The sequence below is a fragment of the Littorina saxatilis genome, linkage group LG4 (assembly GCF_037325665.1).
Source record: "Littorina saxatilis isolate snail1 linkage group LG4, US_GU_Lsax_2.0, whole genome shotgun sequence".
Classification (NCBI taxonomy): Eukaryota; Metazoa; Mollusca; class Gastropoda; order Littorinimorpha; family Littorinidae; genus Littorina; species Littorina saxatilis.
In genome coordinates this window covers 23076211-23103119 of record NC_090248.1, presented here as the reverse complement: position 1 = coordinate 23103119, position 26909 = coordinate 23076211, and the positions used below count along the sequence as shown (strand labels likewise).

The following is a 26909-nucleotide window of genomic DNA, read 5'->3' as shown; positions in this document are numbered from 1 at the left end:
TCTTGACTAAGCACAACCGAAGACCGAGATGGTCATTCTCCTCTCTGCAAAGCGTGCGAACGTCAAGTACGAACTTAACTTATTTTCGGTAATTCTGAGCACATTTTTAGAGTAAACATGGCATATCTATATATTTTTGAATTCAGGAGAAGATGAGAAATACAATGCAATCATTCTTAAATCTATTAGTGAAAAATCGATTTTAATGTCAATTTCAATGAGCAAACTAATTAACTGATTTTTAGGCTACCCAGCTGAAATTCAATCCCATAGTCCGGCCTTTGTCGAAGATTGCTTGACTAAAATTTCAATTAATTTGGTTGAAAAATGAGGGCGTGACAGTGCTGCCTTTCACAAAAAGCCGGATATGACGTTATCAAAGACATTTATCGCAAAAATGAAAAAATTTCTGGGGATATCATACCCAGGAACTCTCATGTGAAGTTTCATGAAGATCGGTCCTGTAGTTTTCTCGGAATCGCTTTATACACACACATACACCACGATCCTCCTTTCTCTCTTTTTTAGGCTATGAAGATTCAGCATTTGGTACAGAGACCCACAGGGATGATGAACAAACCCTGGGCGGTGACACAGCCTCTGTGGCGCCGACAGACCAGAGCGAAACGACGGGGATTGCTGATAGCACAGCTAGCAGGATGGACAGCACAGACAGCGGTCTTCCAGCATCCTCGCTCGGCTACATGCCTGAGATGCCCACAGTGCATGAAGACACTGTGCTTGGTAAGTGTCATAAGTGTGTCACCCTTCACAGCAGGCTCTGCAGAGTTGTCTGCCAGTGAGGAGCGCGAGCTATTTAGAGCTCGACGTTTCTTCTACGTCGCTGACACCTGTGAATTGTAGAGTTCTGTTTGTGATGGGGTCTGGCGGCTGCTTGTATGCTCTTGGGAACCTTTACGTACCCATAGCAGTTTTTGTAGGGCAAAGAAATTTGCTCTAAAATCTCAATCCTGTTTGAATGGCTTTGCCTCCACTGTAATAGTAAAAACAAGTCGCGTAAGGCGAAATTACTACATTTAGTCAAGCTGTCGAACTCACGGGATGAAACTGAACGCACTGTATTTTTTCACCAAGACAGTACAGCTTCATCAATCCCCGCGTGAAGGAAATCGCTCACCTCCCACGTGCAAAACGTAGTGATATTGACACTCCAGATTAGCGCGGTAGCGTATTGTGCTAAGCAGGAAAGCGCGCTTTTCTGTATTCTTGTTAACTTTCTGAGCTTGTTTTAAATACAACCTATCATATCTATATGTTTTTGGAATCAGGAAATGATAAAGAATAAGATGAAATCATTTTTGACTCACATGCGAAGCAAAAGTGAGTCTATGTACTCACTAGTCGTCCGTCCGTCCGTCCGTCCGTCCGTCCGTCCGTCCGTCCGTCCCGGCGTCCGTCCGTCCGTCCGGAAAACTTTAACGTTGGATATTTCTTGGACACTATTAAGTCTATCAACACCTGATGTGGCCTGATGGTGTATGGTTACAAGATCTCAAAAAACATGTGCGGCAACTTGACCTCACTTCAAGTTCAAGGTCACAGGGGCCGTAATTGTTGTCTTAAAAACGACCATTTTTCACATTTTCGCATTTTTTTCTGAAGTTATCGAGAATGGCAACCTTAGCTATGTATGCTATACAGGGCAATGTAAGCCCTATCTTTGGACACCAGTTTGGTTGACCTTGCTTCAAGGTCAAGGTCGCAAGGGTCCTTTAAAGTTGGATTGTATACATATTTTGAAGTGACCTTGACCCTGAACTATGGAAGATAACTGTTTCAAACTTAAAAATTATGTGGGGCACATGTTATGCTTTCATCATGAGACACATTTGGTCACATATGATCAAGGTCAAGGTCACTTTGACCCTTATGAAATGTGACCAAAATAAGGTAGTGAACCACTAAAAGTGACCATATCTCATGGTAGAAAGAGCCAATAAGCACCATTGTACTTCCTATGTCTTGAATTAACAGCTTTGTGTTGCATGACCTTGGAAGACCTTGACCTTGGGTCAAGGTCGCATGTATTTTGGTAGGAAAAATGTGTAAAGCAGTTCTTAGTGTACGATGTCATTGCTAGGTTTAGTTATTTGACCTTGACCCTGAAGGTCAAGGTCATGTTACGGTCAAGGTCAAAGTCGTATGGGCTTTGCCCTTCTTGTTGGATCGATTTCTTAAATTTTAATCGTAAGACTAATTAATCTATTTTCGTTAATTGTGATCACATTTTAAGAGTAAACATGGCATATGTATATATTTTTAGATTCAGAATGTGATGAAGAATACGATGCAATCAATTTTAAATCTGTTTGCGAAAAATTGATTTTAATGACAACTTTAATGAGCAAACTCATTAATTAATTTTTAAGCCTCCAAGCTGAAATGCAATACCAATGTCCGGGCTTCGTCAAAGATTACTTGACCAAAATTTCAACCAATTTGGTTGAAAAATGAGAGCGAGACAGTGCATCCTCAACTTTCACGAAAAGCCGGATATGACGTCATCAAAGACATTTATAAAAAAAAATGCAAAAAAACGTCTGGAGATACCATACTCAGGATCTCTCATGTCAAGTTTCATGAAGATCGGTCCAGTAGTTTTCTCTGAATCGCTCTACATACACACACACACACACACACATACACCACGACCCTCGTCTCGATTCCCCCCTCTACGTTAAAACATTTAGTCAAAACTTGACTAAATGTAATAAAGGGGGATTGTGTCTGTCACTGTGCGTCTTGTTTATTCCCCTGATGTTTCTTCCAAGCAACAGCATTGTACAGACTGGGAGTAAACCTTGGAAAGCTTAGTCACTTTAGAAAGGAGTAAACCGCATGCAATTTGTAAAGATAAATTCTGATATATATATGAAATAAGAGAATGGATATATGTAATAAGGGAAATTGTATCAGTACTTTCTTCTATTTTACTTTTTTTTCTTTCATTTTCCCTTTGTGTATGTTTTTATAACATTTTAAGTTTTATTGTGGCTGCTTTTCTTTACACATAGGTCATGGCACTTCACCAGAGGAGGAAGAGGAAGAGTATGAAGACAAGGAAGAGGAGGGGGACTACTACTATGCAGACGAGCATGACCCAGACACACAGGCTGTGCTGGATGTCGTGTTCCCCACGTGGTACACCTCCACGCACGGCTTGTCTCGCCCACCCACCCCTGACCCACAACAGATAGAAAGGTGAATTTAGACGCCCGGATAATCCCCACCCTAGCCCCAAAAAAGAGATTTGTGCTGCAGTTTCCAAGCCGCTGAATTGTGCCGTGTCTTCTATCACAGGATGATATGAATGGGAAAAAGGGCAGGTCTGTAGCTCAGTCAGTATCACCAGTTGTTGCTATCGGTGTGGGTTCGAATCCCACATTCTGCATGAAAGGGAAAAGCATAGTAACACGGAATGAGAGGTGATGTAATTTCCAACCTGCTGAGTTGTAACTTGTATTGTGTGTTGTGCCTTCAAGTTTGATTACACTTACAGCTGGATCTAAAGGTCATTTGAATAGGCGACTTGCCCTATCGGCCAGCGCCGCGAAGTCGCGCGATAAATCTGCAATACCTTGCGTGGTCTTGGGAGATCTGCCTCAAACTGCGGGCATGTTTTGATAGCTCTGTGAGAGGTTGCGTTTCAGTGCAGACACTTCGCCTTGAAAATGGTGAATTTGCACTGTGCAGCAGTGGGCTACAGCAATGTTAGCCGCAAGAATAATCCTAAAGTTCGTTCAAAGTACCCAAGCATGGCCCGTACACAAAGGAAAGGCGATTGAGGTTTTTTTAACACAAGCCAGAGAACACCAGCGCTTGTGAAGCGATGGCTGAATTCTCTTCGACGTCAAAATGACGTGCCATCCCGGTGCGCCGTTGTCTGTTCAATAACTTTATCAGCTTCGGTTTCTTGTATCCTGAATATTGTATTTTTCTTTCTTTGAGGTATTTTTGCAACTTTGGTACTTGCAATCGCATGAAAATTCTGCTGTTCGGTAGCCATTGTTTAGATCAGTGATTGTAGTGTATGGAAGGAACGATAACTCTTGAGAGCAAAAAAATTGCCCGCAGGGAAGTGAACCTTCCTTATCTTTTGCACTGGAGAGCTATCCAAGCGGGGTATTGTGCAAGTTGGCTATTAGGAAAAGAAGTTTCAAGGTTTCCTCATTTGTATTGAAGGTTCCTCTTGTTTAAAAGAGCTGCTGCAGAGTTCTACAAAGGGTAGGTTAAGGATTACTGTAAACATGAACAGACCCCCCGCGGGTTAGGGGGAGTCCCATATTGGTTGGGACGAGAAAGAATTTACCCGATGCTACCCAGCATGTCGTAAGAGGCGACTAACGGTTCTGTTTCTCCTTTTACCCTTGTTAAATGTTTCTTGTATAGAATATAGTCAATGTTTGTAAAGATTTTAGTCAAGCAGTATGTAAGAAATGTTAAGTCCTTTGTACTGGAAACTTGCATTCTCCCAGTAAGGTCATATATTGTACTACGTTGCAAGCCCCTGGAGCAATTTTTTGATTAGTGCTTTTGTGAACAAGAAACAATTAACAAGTGGCTCTATCCCATCTCCCCCCTTTCCCCTATCCCATCTCCCCCCTTTCCCCGTCGCGATATAACCTTGAATGGTTGAAAACGACGTTAAACACCAAATAAAGAAAGAAAGAAACATGAAAATGGATCTAGTATCTGTTTTGCTTGGCGTTTATGCAGCTTTCGTTAGGCTTCATTTTGGGATGATGTAAGTGATCCTTTTTACATACGTCATACCAGCACAGTAATGTAGAAATGTTGTTGGTGTTGTTGCTAGTCTTCCTCATATGTGTGACATTTTGTTTTTGTTCCAGGTACTACAACCTGGTGGAAAATGCCATAGAACCAGACATGGTGGGCCCCATCTTGGAGAGTACGCTGAAAGGAGTGTACAGGTTCGTCCGCACTGATCTTCGCATGGGATTCCCACAAGCCGCAAGAGAATTCCTGGAGGTGAGACTGAGGAGTGATATTTGGTTCATTGGTTGGTTGGTTTGTTGATTGCGTTGAGAGTGAGATCAGATGTCAAGAAAGTTGAAAATGGAGACTGAAAAGAAATGCTTTGACTGACTGACTGACTTGTGGATTGACAGATTGATTGTTTGAGTGGCTGACTGACTGACTGACTGATTGATTGATTGATTGATTGATTGATTGATTGATTGATTGATAAATTGTTTGAGTGGCTGACTGGCTGACTGATTGATTGATTGATTGATAGATTGTTTGACTGGCTGACTGACTGACTGTGACTGAATGACTGACTGATTGATTGATTGATTGATTGATAGATTGTTTGAGTGGCTGACTGACTGACTGACTGACTGACTGACTGACTGACTGACTGACTGATTGATTGATTGATTTATTGATTGATTGATTGACTGATTGATTGATTGATATATTGTTTGAGTGGCTGACTGGCTGACTGACTGATTGATTGATTGATTGATTGATTGATAGATTGTTTGACTGGCTGACTGACTGACTGTGACTGACTGACTGAATGACTGACTGATTGATTGATTGATTGATTGATAGATTGTTTGAGTGGCTGACTGGCTGACTGACTGACTGACTGACTGACTGACTGACTGACTGACACCAATACCATGCTGAAGTGAGTTTTCATTATTTTGTAGTCTACTAAAAATGCTTTTCGAATCATATGTGGAGACATTACACTCACTTTGAACTAAGTCGGTTTTCTCTGTCAATATAACACTTACCTCGACAGTACTATTCTTGCACATTATCTATTATAGGCCGAAAAAATTGGACAAAACGCTGAGTGGGTACAATTATCTCCCATAACCATGCGCCACCGTGGATCCCAAGCACTGTCCGAGTGCTTCCCCCTTACAGGATGTAGGTGGCGCGTCCTCTTTCTTTTTTCGCGCGTGTCAGACCGGCTGTGTTTCTGCTACGCTCCCGGATTATTTTGGACTAAGAGGCTCCTTTTCTGTGTGGACTATCACCTGTTGGATTATTGTGTGTTATTCCACTTCTGGCTTGAGGCTACGTTGTGTTTCCTTCAACTTGTGCCTCCGTTTTTGTGTGGCGGACTCGGCGTGCCTCCCGTCCTACTTCGTGGTGACCGGTCGTCTGCTTCTCGTTTCGCCGCATTCACTTGAGTATTGACCTAAATTTTCTTTGAATTTTGTTAATTCTCGGTCTTTAAGGGTACGTACAGGGCGAGGTAGGATGTCTCGTCCTGTTTTGGGCTCTGGTTCTACGGAACCAGAGTCTGCCGGGGGCAACCCTTCTCCGGGCGCCCAGCGTCATGTTTTACGCACGGAGAAGGGGATCTTTCGGCGCTCCGACTCTCCCTCCCCAAACGCTTTGCGTTTGCGGCGAGGGAGGGCGGAGAAAGCCTGTTTGAGCAAGCTCAATGCGAGCTTGCTCAAACAGGCTGGGCTTGAGCCTGGGACTTCGGGCGGGGCTGCGCCGTCGAAGGTTCGGGGAAGTTCGAGGGGAAAGAAAAAGCTTCTTTCTCCTTCTCCTTCAGTGGAACAGGCTTCCCCCCCTTCGACGCCGTTGTCCGGCCCTCAGTCTCAGGCTTCAGCTCCTCCCGGTTTCGAGCCTGGGGGGAAGGTTTCCTTCTCCCCCCTGGCTCGAATCCGGGGGCAGGTCGATTCCCAACCCTCTTTGGGGGTTGGTGAATCCGATCTAGGGGCTACTGGAGAGACTCAGGTTTTGACAGCCAACGGCCATACCACGTTGAAAACACCGGTTCTCGTCCGACCACCGAAGTTAAGCAACGTCGGGCCCGGTTAGTACTTGGATGGGTGACCGCCTGGGAACACCGGGTGCAGTTGGCATTAAAATCTTTCTTTTTCCGGTGCCTCTCCTGTGCCCTCCTCGGTTTCCACCGCTGTGGAAGCCAGGAGGGACACGGGTCCTCCTCTGAACTCCCTCGCTGGGTCGTCTGCTGCTGTTTTGACAGTAGTTTCGGCCTCCTGGGGGGGGAGATCGGAGGAGATGACGGGGTCTCTGAATTCCCTCCCCGCTGGGGTTGGGATGCGAATTGACCCCGTTCAGGGCGGTCCTGTGGGGGCAGGGGTTTCAGGCTTCGTGCCTACGACCACTGCTACTACGGTTCCCTCTGACGTCCGTGTGACTGGTGGCTGTCCCTCTTGAAACGCTCCGGCCGACTAGTTACTGGACGTGGAGGTGTTCGACAGAACGTGGTACTTCTGTCGAATGGTCAGGGCGACGGGAACATTGTTTCTGTTGCTCAGACCGACACCTCCGACCGGACCGTCTTGACCCCACGCCATTCCTTAGCGTCTGGTGTTCGGGTGACGGATGGTCCGGACCAAGGGTCCGGAACGTTCCAGGCTTACGGGTCGGGATCGAACCGGACCCACGGGTCCCGACTGGACTTGACCTCCGGGTTTGGTCCGGACGGGACCCATGGTACGGGACCGTACCGGACCTTAGGGTCCGGTGCGGGACAGTACCTCTGGCCCTTGCCGGACCCCCCGGACCTACGGGTCCGGATGGTACGGTACGGGACCAGTGTTTCGGTCGGGACCGGACCACCCGACCACCTCTGTTGGTCTGGGTGGTCTGGCACCGAACCGGAACACACCGGACCTACGGGTCCGGAGGGTACGGTACCGGACCAGTGGTCCGGTCGGGACCGGACCACTCGACCACCTCTGTTGGTCCGGGTGGTCTGGCACCGAACCGGACCATGCCGGACCTACGGGTCCGGATGGTACGGTATGTCCACGTCCGGACCGAGCCACCCGAACACTTCTGTGGGTACGGATGGTTCGGTACCGAACGGGACCTCCGGATGGTACGGGACCGGACCGAATCTACGGGTTCGGATGGTCCGGTACCGGACCACCCGACCACCTCTGTTGGTCCGGATGGTCTGTCACCGAACCGGACCATACCGGACCACCGGACCTACGGGTCCGGATGGTACGGTAGGTCCACGTCCGGACCGAACACTTCAGTGGGTACGGATGGTTCGGTGCCGTACGGGACCTCCGGATGGTATGGGACAGGACCGGAACACCGGACCACCCTACCGGATCGGTCCGGACCACCCGACCACCTCTGTTGGTCCGGATGGTCTGGCACCGAACCGGACCTACGGGTCCGGATGGTACGGTATGTCCACGTCCGGACCGAGCCACCCGAACACTTCTGTGGGTACGGGTGGTTCGGTGCCGAACGGGACCTCCGGATGGTGCGGGACCGGACCGGACCTACGGGTCCGGATGGTCCGGTGCTGGACCGGTGGTCCGGTCCGGACCGGACCACCCGACCACCTCTGTTGGTCCGGATGGTCTGGCACCGAACCGGACCATACCGGACTTACGGGTCCGGATGGTACGGTGTGTCCACGTCCGGACCGAGCCACCCGAACACTTCTGTGGGTACGGATGGTTCGGTACCGAACGGGACCTCCGGATGGTACGGGACCGGACCGGAACACCGGACCGGAACACCGGACCACCCTACCGGACCGGTCCGGACCACCCGACCACCTCTGTTGGTCCGGATGGTCTGGCACCGAACCGGACCTACGGGTCCGGATGGTACGGTACGTACGTCCACGCCCGGACCGAACCACCCGAACACTTCTGTGCGTACGGATGGTTCGGTGCCGAACAGGACCTCCGGATGGTACCGGACCTACGGGTCCGGACCTACGGGTCCGGATGGTCCGGTGCGGGACCACCCGACCACCTCTGTTGGTCTGGATGGTCTGGCACCGAACCGGACCATACCGGACCACCGGACCTACGGGTCCGGATGGTACGGTATGTCCACGTCCGGACCTAACCACCCGAACACTTCGTTGGGTACGATGGTTCGGTGCTGAACGGGACCTCCGGATGGTACGGCACCGGACCGGACCACCCTACCGGACCGGATCGGCACCCCCGACCGGACCGGACCATTTCTTTTCTGATCAGACCCCATGGGTTCCTGTTCAGTCTATAAATGGCGGGGGTTCGTTGGCTGGGCTGACCCAACAGTCGCAGGGTTGTTGTTTTTCTCCCCCTTCGGCTGCTGGAGACGTTTCGTCTTTGGGGCAGGGGTCTTCGCGGCCTCTTGCTTCTGTGGGCGTTTCTTCACAGCCTGCTTCATCGCTTTCGGCTCTTCCCCCTCAAGCTCCCTACACTCCTGCTTTTGAGGAGTTGTCGGGAAGTGAAGAGGAGAGTGAGTCGGAGGACGATAGGGAGGAGGATCAGGGTCGCCCTGAGGTTAACACTGAACCTCTACCCTTGCCGGTTTCTGATGGAACTTCCGAAGCTATGCTTCGTACTTTCCAACAGTACATGACAGACATCACGCGGCGTCTTGACGTCACGGATGCCTCTCTTAAGCGTCTGTCGTCTAGTGTTGACACACAGGACGTGGACCCGGGGTCTGAGGACGAGAGGCAGGAGGCTCGTCCTCGCACAGCTAGAAGGACGTTTGAACAGTTTCAGGACGTCCTTCCCTGAGACGCCCTCTCGTCCTTTGAGTCCGCTTCGGCCCGGGCGCGGGAGGCTCACGCCGCGTCTGCCGGCGGCTCGTTTTATGAACGATCCGGCCGCCGGCAATTCGCGTTCCACCCTAGTCTAAGTGCCACGGTGGAAGCGGCAGCACATCGCCTGAGGAGTACAGATTCACGTGCAAACGCGACCTATGTTCCTCGGGAGGACGCGGGTTCAGTGCCATGCTTTCCTTTGGGAGGCGCACCTCCACTGTTTCCTCGTGTCCAATCTGTTTCGTCCCTCCCTTTTCCCTTTGACTCTCGAACTCTCCCTTTCCAGACTTCGAGTGTTTAGGGTGGGGCTGACGGTGATGTGTTCGTTGGGGAGGTGCCTTCGGTCAAGAAGGTGGAACTGAGCTCTGCTTCGTTCCACAATCTTGAGGCCACCGTTTCGTCCACAGTCGAGGCCCAATCACAGGCCTTGACATGGATGAGCACGCTGTCCACACTGTTGGACCCTCCCAATCGGGCAGAGTCCGATTCCACTCGGGTCCTTGACACGGTTCGAGTGGATCGGGCTTTGCATGCCGTGCGATCGTGCGTGACGTCTGCGGCAGAATTGGCCATTGGAACACGGGTCCACTTTATTGGCCCTGTTCCGTGATCATTTTCTGCCTACTTCTATAGTGCCTCCGGATATGAGGAAGAGTCTGAGGAACACGTTTCCTCAGCCTTCTTCCCTCTTTCATCCGGACACTGTTCGTTCTGTGGTGGAGTCCACACGCCAGAGGAACACTGATTCTCTGATGGTTGGCCTCGCTGCTTCGGCGACGGCGACGGGGAGTAAGAGAAGTGCTACAGTCACCTCCAGCTCCCAGCCTCAGAAGAAGAAGAAGAAGCCAGTTTCACTGCCTCCTTCTTCCTCCTCTTAGGCGCCTGTTGCGTTCCCAAGCAAGACGAAGGGTGCTCAGACAGGTAAGGGGAAGCAGCACCACCAGGGGGGGTGGTCGCAAGCCTGCGCCTGCCCGCCAGCAGAATTTTCAGTGAGTCCCGGCCCTACGTTGACGCCCCCTCAAGTTGCCCCTCTTTCGTCCGGCGGTTCCCTTTTTTCGGGCCCGCGGCATGTGGGGCAGACTGGTCTCCAACCAGTTTTTCTTGAGGGTGGTGTGGTCGGGGTTTTCTCTACCGCTGTCGTCACAACCTCCATTGTCCGCTCTACCTTGGACGTTCCCCCCTCCTCGAGAGCCTGCCAGATGGCAGGCTCTTCAGGACGAGGTGAACTCGTTGGTCGAGAAGAAGGCGGTCTACCCCCTTTCTCAGCCTTCTCTGGGGTTCTGCTCCCGCCTGTTCACCGTCCCCAAAAAGGACGGCCGGTTCAGGCCGGTGTTGGACCTCTCCACCTTGAACTTGTACCTTCACAGGTGCAAGTTCAAGATGGAAACCCCTTCGTCGGTCCGGTTGGCCATCCGGCCAAACGATTGGGCCATGTCTGGGACCTCCAGGATGCTTACTTCCACATCCTGGTGGCCCCGGGGTACCGACATCTGCTCCGGTTCGTTTGGGAGGGCACGGTGTTCGAGTTTCGGGCCCTCCCATTCGGCCTGTCCTTGGCCCCTCTGATTTTCAACGGGGACAACAACACCACATGCTTAGCTTACCTTCGCCACCAGGGGGGCACCAATTCTCGGTCCCTCTCCCTGTTGGCGGAGGAGATTCTGCTCTGGTGCCAGACCAATCAGGTCCGGATGTCAGTCCAGTTCGTTCCGGGGAAACTGAACGCCCTGGCCGACATTCTCAGTCGGGGCGATCAGGTTCTCTCCACAGAATGGACCATCGCTCACAACGTTCTACAGCGTCTGTGGGCAAGGTGGGACCGTCCTCTGATCGATCTGTTCGTAACTCGATTCAGCGCTCGGCTTCCCAGGTACGTCAGCCCCTTTCGAGACATGAATGCGTTCCACTTGGACGCATTCACTCTCTTGTGGAGGCTCCTCGATGCTTACGCCTATCCCCCGACATCTCTGATTCCGAGGGTGCTGGCAAAATATCTGCAGGAACGACCAAGACTGATTTTGGTCGCGCCTTACTGGCCAACAGCTCCGTGGTTTCCAGATCTTCGCGGTCTCACCCACGTAGACCCTCTACCTCTGGATCTGGACGGGGGAGGTCTGCTCCAGCCTCGATCATGCCTCCCTCATCCACGTCCAGAGAGTCTGTGCTTGACCGCATGGCTCTTGTGCGCTCCAAACTGCTTGCACTAGGATTGCACAAGAGTTCAGTAGAGTTTTCCTTGAACGCTAAGAGGCGATCAACTAATCAGCTCTACGACTTACGCTGGAGAGCTTGGGCCACCTTCGCCTTGTCCAAGGGGATAAAGCCGCTTTATCCCTCAACACAGGACTTGGCCAACTTCCTGGTGGAAGTGTATCAAAAGAAGAGTCTTTCTTCTAAGACTCTTCTTGGATACAGATCTGCCATCGCTTCCACGATTGCGGCCGCTACTGGTCGCAGAACTGAACACTTGATCAGGTCCTCCCTCATCGCTAATGTCCTTTCGGGTATTAGCAATGCAGCGGTGTCTAAACCTCTGGTTTCATTTCCCAAGGGGGATGTCTTTCTGGTCCTCAAACTCCTGCGTAGCAATGAGTTTGAACCCCTGGCAGGCATCAGTATCAAGTTGCTGATTTTTAAGACTAATTGTTCCTCATCGCTTTAGCCACTTGCCGTAGACTCAGTGGTATTCAAGCTTTGAGTGGCCTGGACTTTGACATTGAGTTCACCACACAGCAGTGGTTGCTAGCATGGTCACGTCAGTCTAAGGTATGTTTCTTGGGTATATTTTCTTTTACGGTAGTACTGTTCGAAAATTGCCTGGGTATCTTAATCCTTGGATTTAAGTGATTTTGATTAAGGAGTTTAATACTCTACATATCACCCTCACACCACTCTGGTATTCTGTGCAAGAATAGTACTGTCGAGGTAAGTGTTATATTGACTGTAAGGCTTCTTTTTAAGCCTACTGTCTATATGATACTTACCGAGACAGTACTATTAGAGTTTCCCTCCCGCCTCCCCTCTTGATATGTTATGGGCTTTTTGAGGGTCTGCAGCTCATAAAGAAAGAGGACGCGCCACCTACATCCTGTAAGGGGGAAGCACTCGGACAGTGCTTGGGATCCACGGTGGCGCATGGTTATGGGAGATAATTGTACCCACTCAGCGTTTTGTCCAATTTTTTCGGCCTATAATAGATAATGTGCAAGAATAGTACTGTCTCGGTAAGTATCATATAGACAGTAGGCTTAAAAAGAAGCCTTACAATCTGTCTAATTTTATAGTTAGAAGTGATATGCTTTAAAGATGTCCATGTGGGAATGTGTAAGTGGGCGTAGTCGAATGTCCATGTGGAGCATATAAGAATGCCCATGTGTGAATGTGTAAGTGGAGCGTATAAGAATGTGTAAGTGGAGCGTGGTCGAATGTCCATGTGTGAATGGGTAAGTTGAGCGTATAAGAATGTCCATGTGTGCGATGTGTAAGTGAGACATGGATGTGTTCATGACTGAATGCGTAAGCACAATGCAAGGAATGGCCAGAGAGGTATGTGGGAGGTGTGTTTATAACCTGCCCTGTTATTGAGTGCTATATGTCTTATGTAAAAACAATGTCCTGTTTGTATTATTGTTATGTACCACGCCTGAATTTCTCTATGAGATAATAAAGTATTCTTATTCTTATTCTTATGCTTGTTCAAAATCGTCAAATTGTAATTTTGTATGGCTCTACATTCTTGCCAACAGGAAATGGATGAGGACTATCGCCATGCAGTGCGAAAAGCCATCCTGGATTACGTCCTCATTGATGAGGCAGAACAAGAGCGACTGGGCTTGGCAATGCCAGAAAAGGTCAGTACGGTTTTGCCGTGTACCATCAGATTATGATTATTATACTGAACAATTGCATTAGATAAAGCAGAGTTCAAGCTTAGAGATAAGAAATTGTTCTGCATATTGGCCGATTTCTGGCATTTCTAAAGCTCCAGAGATCATTTGCATAATTTTGCATTACTTTTTCAAAACATTTCTGGGGAGTGGGAGAGTTGCTCTCAGCCTTTTTTTATTTATTTTTTACTATTTCATGACGTCCTTATGCCTAAGTCAGTCCAGTGGGACAGAGAAGACTTGGGTCTTGTTTGCTTAATTAATTTATCATCTACATTATGAAACTTGCGAGATGTGTTTGTGCCACCTCTCTCTTATTACCATTCCATTTGATTCACTATTTTACAGCCTTCAAACTCTGCTGGGCGCCTGAGTTTTCCCTGGCACGACAGCGTCTTGGCGGCGCGAGAGTTCATGAAAACAGAACTGTACATCACTCACCCAGTGCTCAACAAGATTCTCTACAACTTTGAGTTCAAGTCAGTGTGTGTGTCTTTCTGTGTGTATGTGTGTGTGTGTTCTTTTCTACACACTCTGACTCTGAGTCCATGTGTGCATTTGCTTGCCTGTGCATGAAAGTAAAAAAAGTAAAAAAAGACTGCCAACGTTCCAAAATTCAGAATCAAATTCTCCACTGGGTCAAAGATCCTTGAACATAACCTTTTGTTGTGTTATAAATATAACGTGCCAACAACATACCTTTCTTGTTACTGGCCTGTGTGTGTTTAGTGTGTGTCTGTTCCTGTCAGTCTGTCTGTGTTTTTTCGAGTAAGAAAAGTATTCAACACTATGTAGGCAATCTACTATAAATAAACAAATTGAAGCTACCTGAAAGGATTTGTGTCTTCATGCCATCTACGTATTGTACTTTAACATGAGGTTCCATCATGCTTTAGGTAAATTCGGATCCTTTTAATTATATTATTCAATCACACAGGTGTTTTCTGGTCAGGTAGTGCAGCAAGATGTGTGCTGTCAGTGTCATGAGATGACTGATCCAGCCCATTCCCCTGTGCACATACACTTACATATGTACCCAGAATGACTCGCACACTAACCATAGTAATAACTATAACAACACTTTATTGTTCATTAAAATGAATACATTATAATGGAAAATTGTCTTCAAGTTCAACATGTCTAATTCTTCTTTTGCGTTCATGGGCGAAAACTCCCACCTACACATGGTTTTTTTGCATGAATGGGTTTTTAAGTGTTTGATCATTTTTACCCTGCCATTTAGGCAGCCATACACCGCATTCAGGGGAAACATGTTTAACGAGAACCCATACCAACTTTCCATGCCTTTGTGTTTCAGGTATGGGAAACTGAGGCTGATAGACATCCCAGGGTTGAAGCAGATCATGCCGGTTACCATGGAAACCTTCCTGAAACACGTGCAGGAGTCCAGCAGGGCAGGGGCGCGTGTCTTGGCCAAGGAGTGGATACAGGAGTGCTGTGACATTGTCGACAGTCGCAGGGAAGAAATTGAATCCTTCACACCAAGGAGACAGGTGGGTAGAAAGTTTCTGAAATCTAACAAGAAGAAAGGTTAGTACAGTGGAACCCCCCTTTTAAGACCCCCAATTTAAGACTTCCTCCCTTTTAAGACCCTGTTTTCTAAGACTTTCTGTTCATAACCTCTGTAAATTCACCCCCATTTTTAGACTCCCTCGTTTTTAAGACCGGATTTTTGTCAAATTTGTGGAGGTCTTAAAAGGGGGGGTTCCACCGTACATTGCCCTGGTCACTACCTCTCCATTATGACCACCTGCCCTCCCCCCGCGGGTTAGGGGGAAGAATTTACCCGATGCTCCCCAGCATGTCGTAAGAGGCGACTAACGGATTCTGTTTCTCTTTTTACCCTTGTTAAGTGTTTCTTGTATAGAATATAGTCAATTTTTGTAAAGATTTTAATCAAGCAGTATGTAAGAAATGTTAAGTCCTTTGTACTGGAAACTTGCATTCTCCCAGTAAGGTAATACATTGTACTACGTTGCAAGCCCCTGGAGCAAATTTTTGATTAGTGCTTTTGTGAACAAGAAACAATTGACAAGTGGCTCTATCCCATCTCCCCCCTTTCCCCGTCGCGATATAACCTTCATGGTTGAAAACAACATTAAACACCAAAGAAAGAAAGAAAAAGACCACCTGCCCACAACACCATCTCAAGGATCTCTGACAAGGTTTTTTTTTCAATATCATTCTCATTTTCATTGCGACCACGCGTCTATGACGACCTCTTTTCAGTACTGTGTGGGCAATGCATATGCCGTTCTCGAAGAAAACTTTCACAATGGTGACAGCTTGTATAATGATTCAAACATCCTGAATAACAATGCAAGTGTCATTGTTGCACACGATCTGCAAGTTTGATCTGTAATCTTGCTGTCTCATGTTTTCCAGCTCAGCTTTTAGTGATCTAATTTTGAACCATATTTTTACAGCCGGGTTTCCAGGATGAGCGCATCGAGAAGATGGATCGGTTCTTCGGCAGCATTGCCTCCTTGATGTCGAACTTGCTGCGGCGCTGTGTGCGGGCGTCGATAAAGGACCTGGTGCATCTAGTGGAGGAGTATTACCAGGGAAACGCCTATGAGGGCCAGTACAACATCATGGCTGGGATGGGTCTGCCCAACGTGCAGCATCTCGTGCACTTCTTCTTGGTGAGAATTGGAACCCCGTGATCTGACAAACAAAGGGCAGGAAGTGCTCTAAATGGGGCGGGGATGTAGCTCAGTCGGTAGCGCGCTGGATTTGTATCCAGTTGGCTGCTGTCAGCGTGAGTTCGTCCCCACGTTCGGCGAGAGATTTATTTCTCAGAGTCAACTTTGTGTGCAGACTCTCCTCGGTGTCCGAACACCCCCGTGTGTACACGCAAGCACAAGACCAAGTGCGCACGAAAAAGATCCTGTAATCCATGTCAGAGTTCGGTGGGTTATAGAAACACGAAAATACCCAGCATGCTTCCTCCGAAAACGGCGTATGGCTGCCTAAATGGCGGGGTAAAAAACGGTCATACACGTAAAATTCCACTTGTGCAAAAAACACGAGTGTACGTGGGAGTTTCAGCCCACGAACGCAGAAGAAGAAGAAGAAGAAGTGCTCTAAATGCTTACTTTGAGCATATCATTTTGCGCAGAGAAACACTTCACAAACTTTTAAATGCAATTTTCTCAGTATGTTATGTTTAAGGCAAGTTACATCATGAACATGGTTATAACTTTGGATCTACTATAGGTAAACATTACTCAACATTTCTAATAGAGTAAGTGAGAGTTATTTCGGAACCCGTCTCCTGGCACCTGAGAAAATATCAAGCATTGAAATGAACAAGCGACTTCTTCCCTTTGTTTATCGAATCTTGAAATAGCTGTTTTATTTGATTACGATTCTCATGTGAGCCACAGTGCTTATGATGATAAGATCTAAGGAACAAAAGGACTAACGGCTTGGAAACGAGAAAAATATCACTTTAGTAACAGACTGGGTCATACTTGAACAGAAAAAGGGCAAATCCAGAATCAAAGGGCAAATATTCAGAATGAAACCAATGTTTTCATGTTTTCTTTCTTGACTGTATTTAATTATGATAATATTAATAATAATAAGGGTGTTTATATGGCGCAAATCCTAACATAGTTCTAAGCGTCTTACAAAAACCATAAATAACAAGAAATTCCTCCGAGGTAGGAAAAACACCCCCATTGGTCAAAGGGAAATAACCATTCTCACTGCCACCAACTGAGAAGGTTATTTCCCTTTGACCATTAATATGTCCCTCTATAAGTCCTTGTAGAATCTTAATCCACCAATAACTCCCTAACCGTGTGTTTGACTGGTCCCAATTTTTGTAAGGACCGTCTCAGGAATGTATAGAACCTGTTCACCAAGTTTGGTGACGATCGGTCCGTTCATTCTTGAGATCTATATGCGAACACAAACACACAAACACACAAACAAACAAACAAACACATCAACCGAATCCTATACACACCCCTATACCGGGGGTGTAATAATTGTCAAAATTTCCACAAATAAACAAATACACAGTCATGTGCACGATGAACATTTAAATATATCAATTACTCTATTTCAGCAAGAAGATGTTGAAAACTCTACCCTGGGTTTCCGGCCTTCGTTCCCCGATGTGTTTGACTTCTTCTGTCTGATCATCGACACCATGGTGATAAGCGTGCGGAAGCTGAACCGTCTGGAAGACCTGCTGTTTGAGACCGTGGAAGACATGGAGACACAGTATCTCAGCTCTGTGTCTGTGGGGGAAGAACTTGTGGAGTGGTCAAAAGAAAGGATACACATTATTATTACTGGCAACAGTCACGGGCCCTTAAGGTACGAGGATTTGGGGAGGGAGAGAGAGAGAGAAAGAAAGAGTGTGTGTATCTGTGTAGTCACGGGCCCTTAAGGTACGAGGATTTGGGGAGAGAGAGAGAGAAAGGGTGTGTGTATCTGTGTAGTCACGGGTCCTTAATTAAGGTACGAGGATTTGGGGAGGGAGAGAGAGAGAGAAAGAAAGGGTGTGTGTATCTGTGTAGTCACGGGCCCTTAAGGTACGAGGATTTGGGGAGGGAGGGAGAGAGAGAAAGAAAGGGTGTGTGTATCTGTGTAGTCACGGGCCCTTAAGGTACGAGGATTTGTTGGTGGGGGGGAGCTTGGAATGAGGTTTTACTGTATAGACAGCTGTGAAAGTGGACTGTGCTTGTGTTACTGGTGGGAGGGGGGGAGCTTGAAATGAGGTTTCACTGTATAGAAAGCTGTGTAAGTGGACTGTGCCTGTGTTACTGTTAGGGGTGGGGGGGTGGGGGGTGGTGGCTTGAAATAAGGTTTCACTGTATAGAAAGTTGTGTAAATGGAGTGTGCTTGTGTTAGGAGTGGAACATCCTCGTGAACACCATTTCTCTTTCTCACCAGGTATCGGAGTGTGTACGAGCCCTACCGGTACCTGTTCACCAAAGACACGGCCCAGGTTGTGCAGAAGTTCGTCAGCAAGGACAGGTCTCTGAGACAGTACACGGTGCAGATAGAGAAACTGAAAACCATGGTCTCCGAGATCGGGTCTCTACCTGTCTTCATCCCCATGCATCTCTTTCTGCTCGACTGCTCGCATCTCAACCAGGTAAACAATGGAAGGGTTCGCTTCAGTGACCTACATTTCGATGTCGTTATGGAATTTTGGCATAACTCAATTCTTGCCGATTTTGATGTTTTTGAGTTTTAGACTGAGTAAATCATTCTCCATGAGAAATATTCTCTTAAATACGAATGAGAAAACAGAGAATACTTGATTAAACATTCCTTTATCTTTCTAACCATACCAGGAACGAATATAAACACTATTACCAGGAAGCCACCTCTTTACGAGGAGGTCATTCTGTTGGGACAGTGGTTCCACATCTCCCTATCGCAGTGGCTAGACCACTCGTGGCTCCACAGCTCAGTACCCATCCAACCGCCCCCCTCAGTGATGTCCCTTTTCACGGATGCGTCAAAGGCGGGATGGGGGGCCCACGTCTCCCCGAGCGATCAGGAATTCGTGGGAACATGGTCGCGAGCGGAGTCCAAGCTCCACATCAACCTGTTGGAGATGGAAGCAGTCCTTCGCACTCTCCGTTGCCTAGCTCCTTCTCTAACAGGGAAATCCATCACCATTCACGGGGACAACCAGACTTGCCTGTCCTACCTCAAAAAGCAGGGGGGCACGGTCTCTCTCTCCCTGTCTTTCAAGGCGGAGGAGATACTCCTATGGTGCTGGAAACGTCAGATCACAATATCGGTTCGCTTCGTTCCGGGGAAGCTGAACGCGATAGCGGATCAATTGAGCCGAGGGAAGCAGGTCCTGCCAACCGAGTGGACAATCGTTCACCAAGCCCTTCACAAGGTATGGTGTCGATGGTTCAAACCTCTCCTCGACCTCTTCGCGACAAAGTACACCACTCGTCTGCCGATGTACGTGTCCCCGGTTCACGACGATCAAGCCTTCAAGGTCGACGCGCTAGCGATTCCGTGGGAGGGGTTACAGGCTTACGCCTATCCCCCGACATCTCTCATAGCCCAAGTACTAGCCAAGTACAGACAAGCGGAGATACTCCCATGGTGCTGGAAATGTCAGATCACAATATCGATTCGCTTCGTTCCGGGGAAGCTGAACGCGATAGCGGATCAATTGAGCCGAGGGAAGCGTGTCCTGCCAACCGAGTGGACAATCGTTCACCAAGCCCTTCACAAGGTATGGTGTCGATGGTTCAAACCTCTCCTCGACCTCTTCGCGACAAAGTACACCACTCGTCTGCCGATGTACGTGTCCCCGATTCACGACGATCAAGCCTTCAAGGTCGACGCGCTAGCAATTCCGTGGGAGGGGTTACAGGCTTACGCCTATCCCCCGACATCTCTCATAGCCCAAGTACTAGCCAAGTACAGACAAGAGAGACCCACGCTGATTTTGGTCACGCCCTTCTGGCCAACCAGCGCGTGGTTCCCAGAACTCAAAAGCCTGTCCTGCGAGGATCCTCTTCCTCTAGCACTGTCGGAAGGACAGCTAGTTCAACCACGCTCCGATCGTCAAGTCCCACACACAGTCACTGAGCGGAAAATTCCTTTTAATTAGCGAGAGGTTCACTGAAAACACGTCCGTAGTGCTTGGTCAGTAAGAGTTTTATGATAGGCTTACCACCTGCGCGTGAGCAGGGGAATACCACTATGACTCACCGGGCTATGGGCTGTTAGAGGTGCCCATCCCGGTGGCGGGAAACGCCCGGGCTATAGGGGATAGCACACAAACCGGGCTATGCCACATAGAGGTATAAGCTTGATGGTATAAAGTTTTTTACTGAGTTATTAGCATGGTATGCAAAGTTAAATGGAACTGGTAAGTACTTGTAGAAAGAGAGATTAATAAAAATCTCTACGTTCATAATAAAAATCATCAGTTTTGTCCTTCTGCTGAAAACTTTTTAAAACGAGTTACGCCAAAATTCTGTCAATTAGCTTCTCACTTTTAGATGGCAAAAAACGACGTAGAAGTTTAGTGGCTGACCACACTCTCAGCCTAATCAACATGGTTGTCTGCTAGAAATTATTTGACGCTATTTGTTTTTCTGATTGCACAGCGGCAAGTGTATTGCAATGAAATTCAAATCAGTATTTTGTAATCGAATGGAGTAGTGCAGCTACTCTGTTTGCATGAATGCTAACTTTTGAACTCTGACCCACACATGTGTTACTGACCCTCTGAAGCAAGGTTGCCTGGGCTGATATGCACGAGAAAGTTACCAACCAGGTGGGAACCAGCCGCAGGGTTGAATTGATTGAAAGTGAGGTTTGTTTGAGATTTCAACCCTGTACCCCCCGCGGGTTAGGGGGAAGAATTTACCCGATGCTCCCCAGCATGTCGTAAGAGGCGACTAACGGATTCTGTTTCTCCTTTTACCCTTGTTAAGTGTTTCTTGTATAGAATATAGTCAATGTTTGTAAAGATTTTAGTCAAGCAGTATGTAAGAAATGTTAAGTCCTTTGTACTGGAAACTTGCATTCTCCCAGTAAGGTAATACATTGCAAATTTTTGATTAGTGCTTTTGTGAACAAGAAACAATTGACAAGTGGCTCTATCCCATCTCCCCCCTTTCCCTGTCGCGATATAACCTTCGTGGTTGAAAACGACGTTAAACACCAAATAAATAAAGAAAGAAAAAATGGCTCCAGTCTGGTTGACAACTTTCTCATGCACATCAGCCCAGGGGTGTTAGTGCTTTAAACCAAAATAAAAACACTTTGTTCTACATGGAGTCCTCATTACTTTTAAATGCTGTGTCCTTTTTTTGCCCACAAAGTTCACTGTTTATAGCTAGCAGCATGGGTGAGTTAGAGTATCCATAGTGTTAAAGCCAGCACAGCATTTTAAGTGGTAATTTGGATTTTGTTCTTCTAGTTCTTGTTTGTGAGATGCTTTAGGTTTGATAAAGATTGGGTTTTTTACCTCCTGCTATAGAACAATCAGCTTTAATTCTTCATTACATTTTGAATTGCTTCACGTAATCATAACTTCAGAAACATTTTGGTTTCAGTGGCTGGTTGACAAAGCTCGTGAGCTGATCAACGTGATGGTGAAGAAGATCATGGAAACGTCAGACAAGTTCAACCGCGGCATCTGTAAGCAGTATGACACCATTGTGAAGAAGAGCTCCTACCAGGCTGAAAACACCAAGGAACTGGTTGACCTGATTGAGTATGTGGAGACGGTCAAGGTCGAGGAGCTGTACGAGCTCAAGGTTAGTGCTGCAGAGCTGCCAACTATTACACAGCATGTTACATTTTAAGACAAATTGCTACGCTGTAATGCCAATCTTAGAATGTCTAGGTTCAAAAAAATAATCATAAGCATGCAACAGTTCGCTCTTTTTTGTGAGTCCTGGTACTCGTTCATTTCTGATTCTCACTCCGTGTAGCTGTCAGAATTTGAGTCATTATACACTAGCTATTGGCCATTATGTTTCTTTTTTCTAAATTAACATTTAAAAAATGTATATATTCTTGCGCAAATAGCCTAAATGTGGATATGCGAATACAGTGGAATCCAGCTATAACAAACCCGGGTATAAAGAAATCCCTCTTTTAACAAACTGCCATTGATTTCCCGGCAGACAGCCTTCTATTTCTTACTTGTTACTTTCCGGCTACATCAAACCTTTTGAACTCATTTGCATAACGAACCCCTCTTTTAACAAACACGTTTTCATCGCCCCAGAGCCGTTTTGTCTCTAAAAGTCACAAGGCTACAACGAACTGATGTCAATAATTGTCTCCAAAGACAAAAATACACAAACACAAGTGCACATCACGTGATGAGCGAACTCGGAACAAACAGCGGGAATCACTTACCTTGGCGAAGGGTAGCAAACCTTGGCCAATTTACTTTTTTATATTTAGTCAAGTTTTGACTAAATATTTTAACATCGAGGGGGAATCGAAACGAGGGTCGTGGTGTATGTGCGTATGTGTGTGCGTGCGTGTGTGTGTGTGTGTAGAGCGATTCAGACTAAACTACTGGACCGATCTTTATGAAATTTGACATGAGAGTTCCTGGGTATGAAATCCCCGAACGTTTTTTTCATTTTTTTGATAAATGTCTTTGATGACGTCATATCCGGCTTTTCGTGAAAGTTGAGGCGGCACTGTCACGCCCTCATTTTTCAACCAAATTGGTTGAAATTTTGGTCAAGTACTCTTCAACGAAGCCCGGGGTTCGGTATTGCATTTCAGCTTGGTGGCTTAAAAATTAATTAATGACTTTGGTCATTAAAAATCGGAAAATTGTAAAAAAAAATAAAAATTTATAAAACGATCCAAATTTACGTTTATCTTATTCTCCATCATTTGCTGATTCCAAAAACATATAAATATGTTATATTCGGATTAAAAACAAGCTCTGAAAATTAAATATATAAAAATTATTATCAAATTTTTTTTTTCGAAATCAATTTAAAAACACTTTCATCTTATTCCTTGTCGGTTCCTGATTCCAAAAATATATAGATATGATATGTTTGGATTAAAAACACGCTCAGAAAGTTAAAACAAAGAGAGGTACAGAAAAGCGTGCTATCCTTCTCAGCGCAACGAATACCCCGCTCTTCTTGTCAATTCCACGTGTTCTGTGAGTTCGACAGCTACTTGACTAAATATTGTATTTTCGCCTTACGCGACTTGTTTCTTTTTGCGACATGATGTTCAAATCGAAAGCACTGACTGATAAACTATCGCGAACTGGCGGACGCAAACGCTAAGAGTGTGGTTTCCCTTGTCCAAGGGAAACCACTCTGGCATCTATATTTTTGTCAATGGCTTCCGTTCAAAACATTGATGTTTCGTTTTTGGTATTCGCGAGAAAATAAACGTCAGTCAGTTGACTTAGTACATCGGCAGCAGTTTTAGCAATCAAAGCCTGACCAATAAAAACAACTGGACAAACGTTGGCCGATTCAGTCGAAGACTCTTCGGACATTTGGCCGATAGGAACATGAAAGTTTCAGCCAAAGTAAAAAAAAAATCGGCGAAGGGCCGACCCAAACGACACCCCTGTAAAGTGAACATTTGAACTATGCCTCTCTCTATGGATTATATTATGAAGCTGTTGAAAACATGCACAGATTGTACTCTCCAAGGAAAGATCGATGGGACGATCATTTGAAAGTGAGTGGGAAAACTTGTCTTAAGGGCCATTTAGGGTTGAAAACTCGACAGCGAATTGCTGATATAACAAACGAAAATGTATCTCCCTTGAGATTCGTTGTACCCGGACTCCACTGTACATTTTAGACAACACTCCATTACAAAACCATTTGCAATGCTGAACACACACAAAAAGTGAATTGCTACACTTGAGGTTTCACAAGGGTTGGCAGGTCTGGTGCTGCCTCATTATTTCTTATTCTTCTGCGTTGGTGGGCTGGCGGTCCCATTTACACTTGTGGCTTGGGCGAGTGGAATTTTAAGGGTACAGCTGTTTTTCCCGGCCTTATACGCAGTCATGCTCCTTTTTCGGGATGTCTGCTGCGTATTTTTGTGTTGTTTCTCTATATAATCAATTAAGTAGATGTGCAACGCCAAGGCACTGCATACCCCAGCGAAAGACAAACTTCTCTCTTACTCTCTCTCTCTTTCTCTCTCTCAAACACACACACACACACACACGAACACACACACACACACACGCACACGCACACCCCCCCAAGTTACACACGTACACACATACACACTCACTCACACGCACTCACTCACTCTCTCACACACACTTCATACACACAAAACACACCCCCATACGCACATATAGACAGACGGACATAAACACCTTTGCAAACAAACACACACACACACACACACACACATACGCACACGCACATACACACACCCACCCACTCTCTCTCTTTCTCTCTTATACAAACAGACACACACCCACACACACACACACACTGTACATACGCACGCACACACACACACACACACACACACACATTGACTCACACAAATCTCATACACACAAAACACACACTCATACGCACATAGACCGGCACGGTTGGCCTAGTGGTAAGGCGTCCGCCCCGTGATCGGGAGGTCGTGGGTTCGAACCCCGGCCGGGTCATACCTAAGACTTTAAAATTGGCAATCTAGTGGCTGCTCCGCCTGGCGTCTGGCATTATGGGGTTAGTGCTGGGACTGGTTGGTCCGGTGTCAGAATACTGTGACTGGGTGAGACATGAAGCCTGTGCTGCGACTTCTGTCTTGTGTGTGGCGCACGTTATATGTCAAAGCAGCACCGCCCTGATATGGCCCTTCGTGGTCGGCTGGGCGTTAAGCAAACACATAAACAAACAAATACGCACATAGACAGTCGAACACACACACACCTTTACAAACAAACACCATATACACACTCATACACACACAAACATACACACAAACTCAGACACACACAAACATACACACAAACACATTCACACACACACACACACACACACACACACTCTCTCTCTCTCTCAAACACACACACAGTGCACACACACACACACACCCACGCACACACACACACCCAAGTCACACACACATACACACACTCACTCACACGCACTCACTCACTCTCTCACAAAAACTTCATACGTGCACAAAACACACACCCATATGGACAGACGGACATACACACCTTTACAAACAAACACACATACACGCACACACATACACTTATGCCCACACACACACTTACACACAAACTCATGCACGCGTGCGCACGCACACACACACACACACACACACACAAATACACACACACACATACACACACACACACACACACACAGTAACACTAACACATGTGCTCGAGTCAAAATGAACACAAACACACACACTGCGCAAGAGAGAAAGACTACAGGGAGGCATGACGTCATGATGCAATAATTGACGTCAAAGACTTTTGACCGTGACGTAATCTTCTCACGCGAGCTTTATCCATAGTCTTGAACAACCACACACAAATAGACTTGGAAAGTACAGAATTTCTACCCGTCCAAAGCGGCCTTGGGTGGCGTTTGCTGAAAAAATGGGGGCGACTATTGCACCCACCGTATTTTTGTTAGTATGGTCCCAATTTTTGGTGAACTTCCATCTCCAACTGTAGCACGTAGCCGGGCACAAAGAATCCTTCTTTATCATGTATTATCGGTGTGAACATTTCTCAAGTCGATTACAGTATGTGGGATACCTCCAGCTTCGCTGGGATAACATATCAAAGGACTTGTGTCCATTATAAAGTTAGCTATTTCAGTATTTCTTATACAGTGGAACCCCCATTTTAAGACCGCCAAAAATTTGAGAAAATCTGAGGCCTTAAAAAGGAGGAAGTCTTAAATTGGAGGTATATTTACAGAGACTGTGAACAGATAATGTGACAAATTAAGGTCTTAGAAAGGAGGAAGTCTTAAATTGGAGGTATATTTACAGAGACTGTGAACAGATAATGTGACAAATTAAGGTCTTAGAAAGGAGGAAATCTTAAAATGGAGGTATATTTACAGAGACTGTGAACAGATAATGTGACAAATTAAGGTCTTAGAAAGGAGGAAATCTTAAATTGGAGGTATATTTACAGAGACTGTGAACAGATAATGGGACAAATTATAAGGTCTTAGAAAGGAGGAAATCTTAAATTGGAGGTATATTTACAGAGACTGTGAACAGATAATGTGACAAATTAAGGTCTTAGAAAGGAGGAAATCTTAAATTGGGGGGTCTTAAAAGGGAGGTTCCAATGTATCAGTACATCTTTTTTCGTATCAGTTTCTTCTTTTGATCTAACTATTTCCGCATTTGCTGTCGTGTTTCAAAACTGATGCTACTAATGTTGTGTTGCAGAACAAGCTGGAGATTGCAGCAGGCAACCTGCTGTTTCTGATGGACTACTCCTACCTGCCCAAAGACAACATCATCATCAACAACAACACGTTCACCTGGCCCGACCGCATCATCCCCATCGTCAGAAATGCGTATGTACCGTTTGCTGTGAAGGACTACAGCATTTTCATAGAAATGTTGCAGATTTTGTGCAAGGATATGCATGTTAATGGTGTTCAATAGTAATTCTTGATGTTAACTACTGTAGCCACAAGACTAATAACATGGATTAAATTACATATTATTACCCAACTCACATATAGCAATTAACTCTAGTTCAGTGCTGGTAACGCTGTACGCGTTCCCCTTGGTAACAAGGGAGACCACCCTAAAAAAGAGTGATCCATCCCATAATATCAGACCGATGTCCGGTCCAACATCCGTATGCGTGCGCATACGCCGCCATTTGCATCATTCTCTCTCAGCGGTTCAACTGGACTGGACGCTCCTGACGTACGCTCCTGCTGTTTTCAGCTTTTCGCCAGAGTCTTTGGCTTTGGCTTCTC

General features: G+C 46.6%; 1 protein-coding gene and 1 non-coding gene across 2 annotated transcripts in view; both read left to right on the top strand.

Annotated features, from left to right (window-relative positions):
- The window catches only part of LOC138964250 (dynein axonemal heavy chain 3-like), a 210795-nt gene that overhangs the window by 51986 nt on the left and 131900 nt on the right, over nucleotides 1-26909 (top strand). Inside the window, exons 6-16 of the mRNA XM_070336152.1 lie at nucleotides 529-744; nucleotides 3036-3222; nucleotides 4872-5010; nucleotides 13303-13407; nucleotides 13792-13922; nucleotides 14762-14957; nucleotides 15891-16109; nucleotides 17543-17796; nucleotides 18376-18580; nucleotides 21528-21731; nucleotides 26365-26495. Coding sequence (XP_070192253.1) covers nucleotides 529-744; nucleotides 3036-3222; nucleotides 4872-5010; nucleotides 13303-13407; nucleotides 13792-13922; nucleotides 14762-14957; nucleotides 15891-16109; nucleotides 17543-17796; nucleotides 18376-18580; nucleotides 21528-21731; nucleotides 26365-26495 — 1987 coding nt within the window. The remainder of the gene's footprint in view (nucleotides 1-528; nucleotides 745-3035; nucleotides 3223-4871; nucleotides 5011-13302; nucleotides 13408-13791; nucleotides 13923-14761; nucleotides 14958-15890; nucleotides 16110-17542; nucleotides 17797-18375; nucleotides 18581-21527; nucleotides 21732-26364; nucleotides 26496-26909) is intronic.
- Nucleotides 6760-6878, top strand: LOC138965756 (5S ribosomal RNA). The gene has a single exon (XR_011455525.1). It is a non-coding gene; the product is annotated as a 5S ribosomal RNA (ribosomal RNA).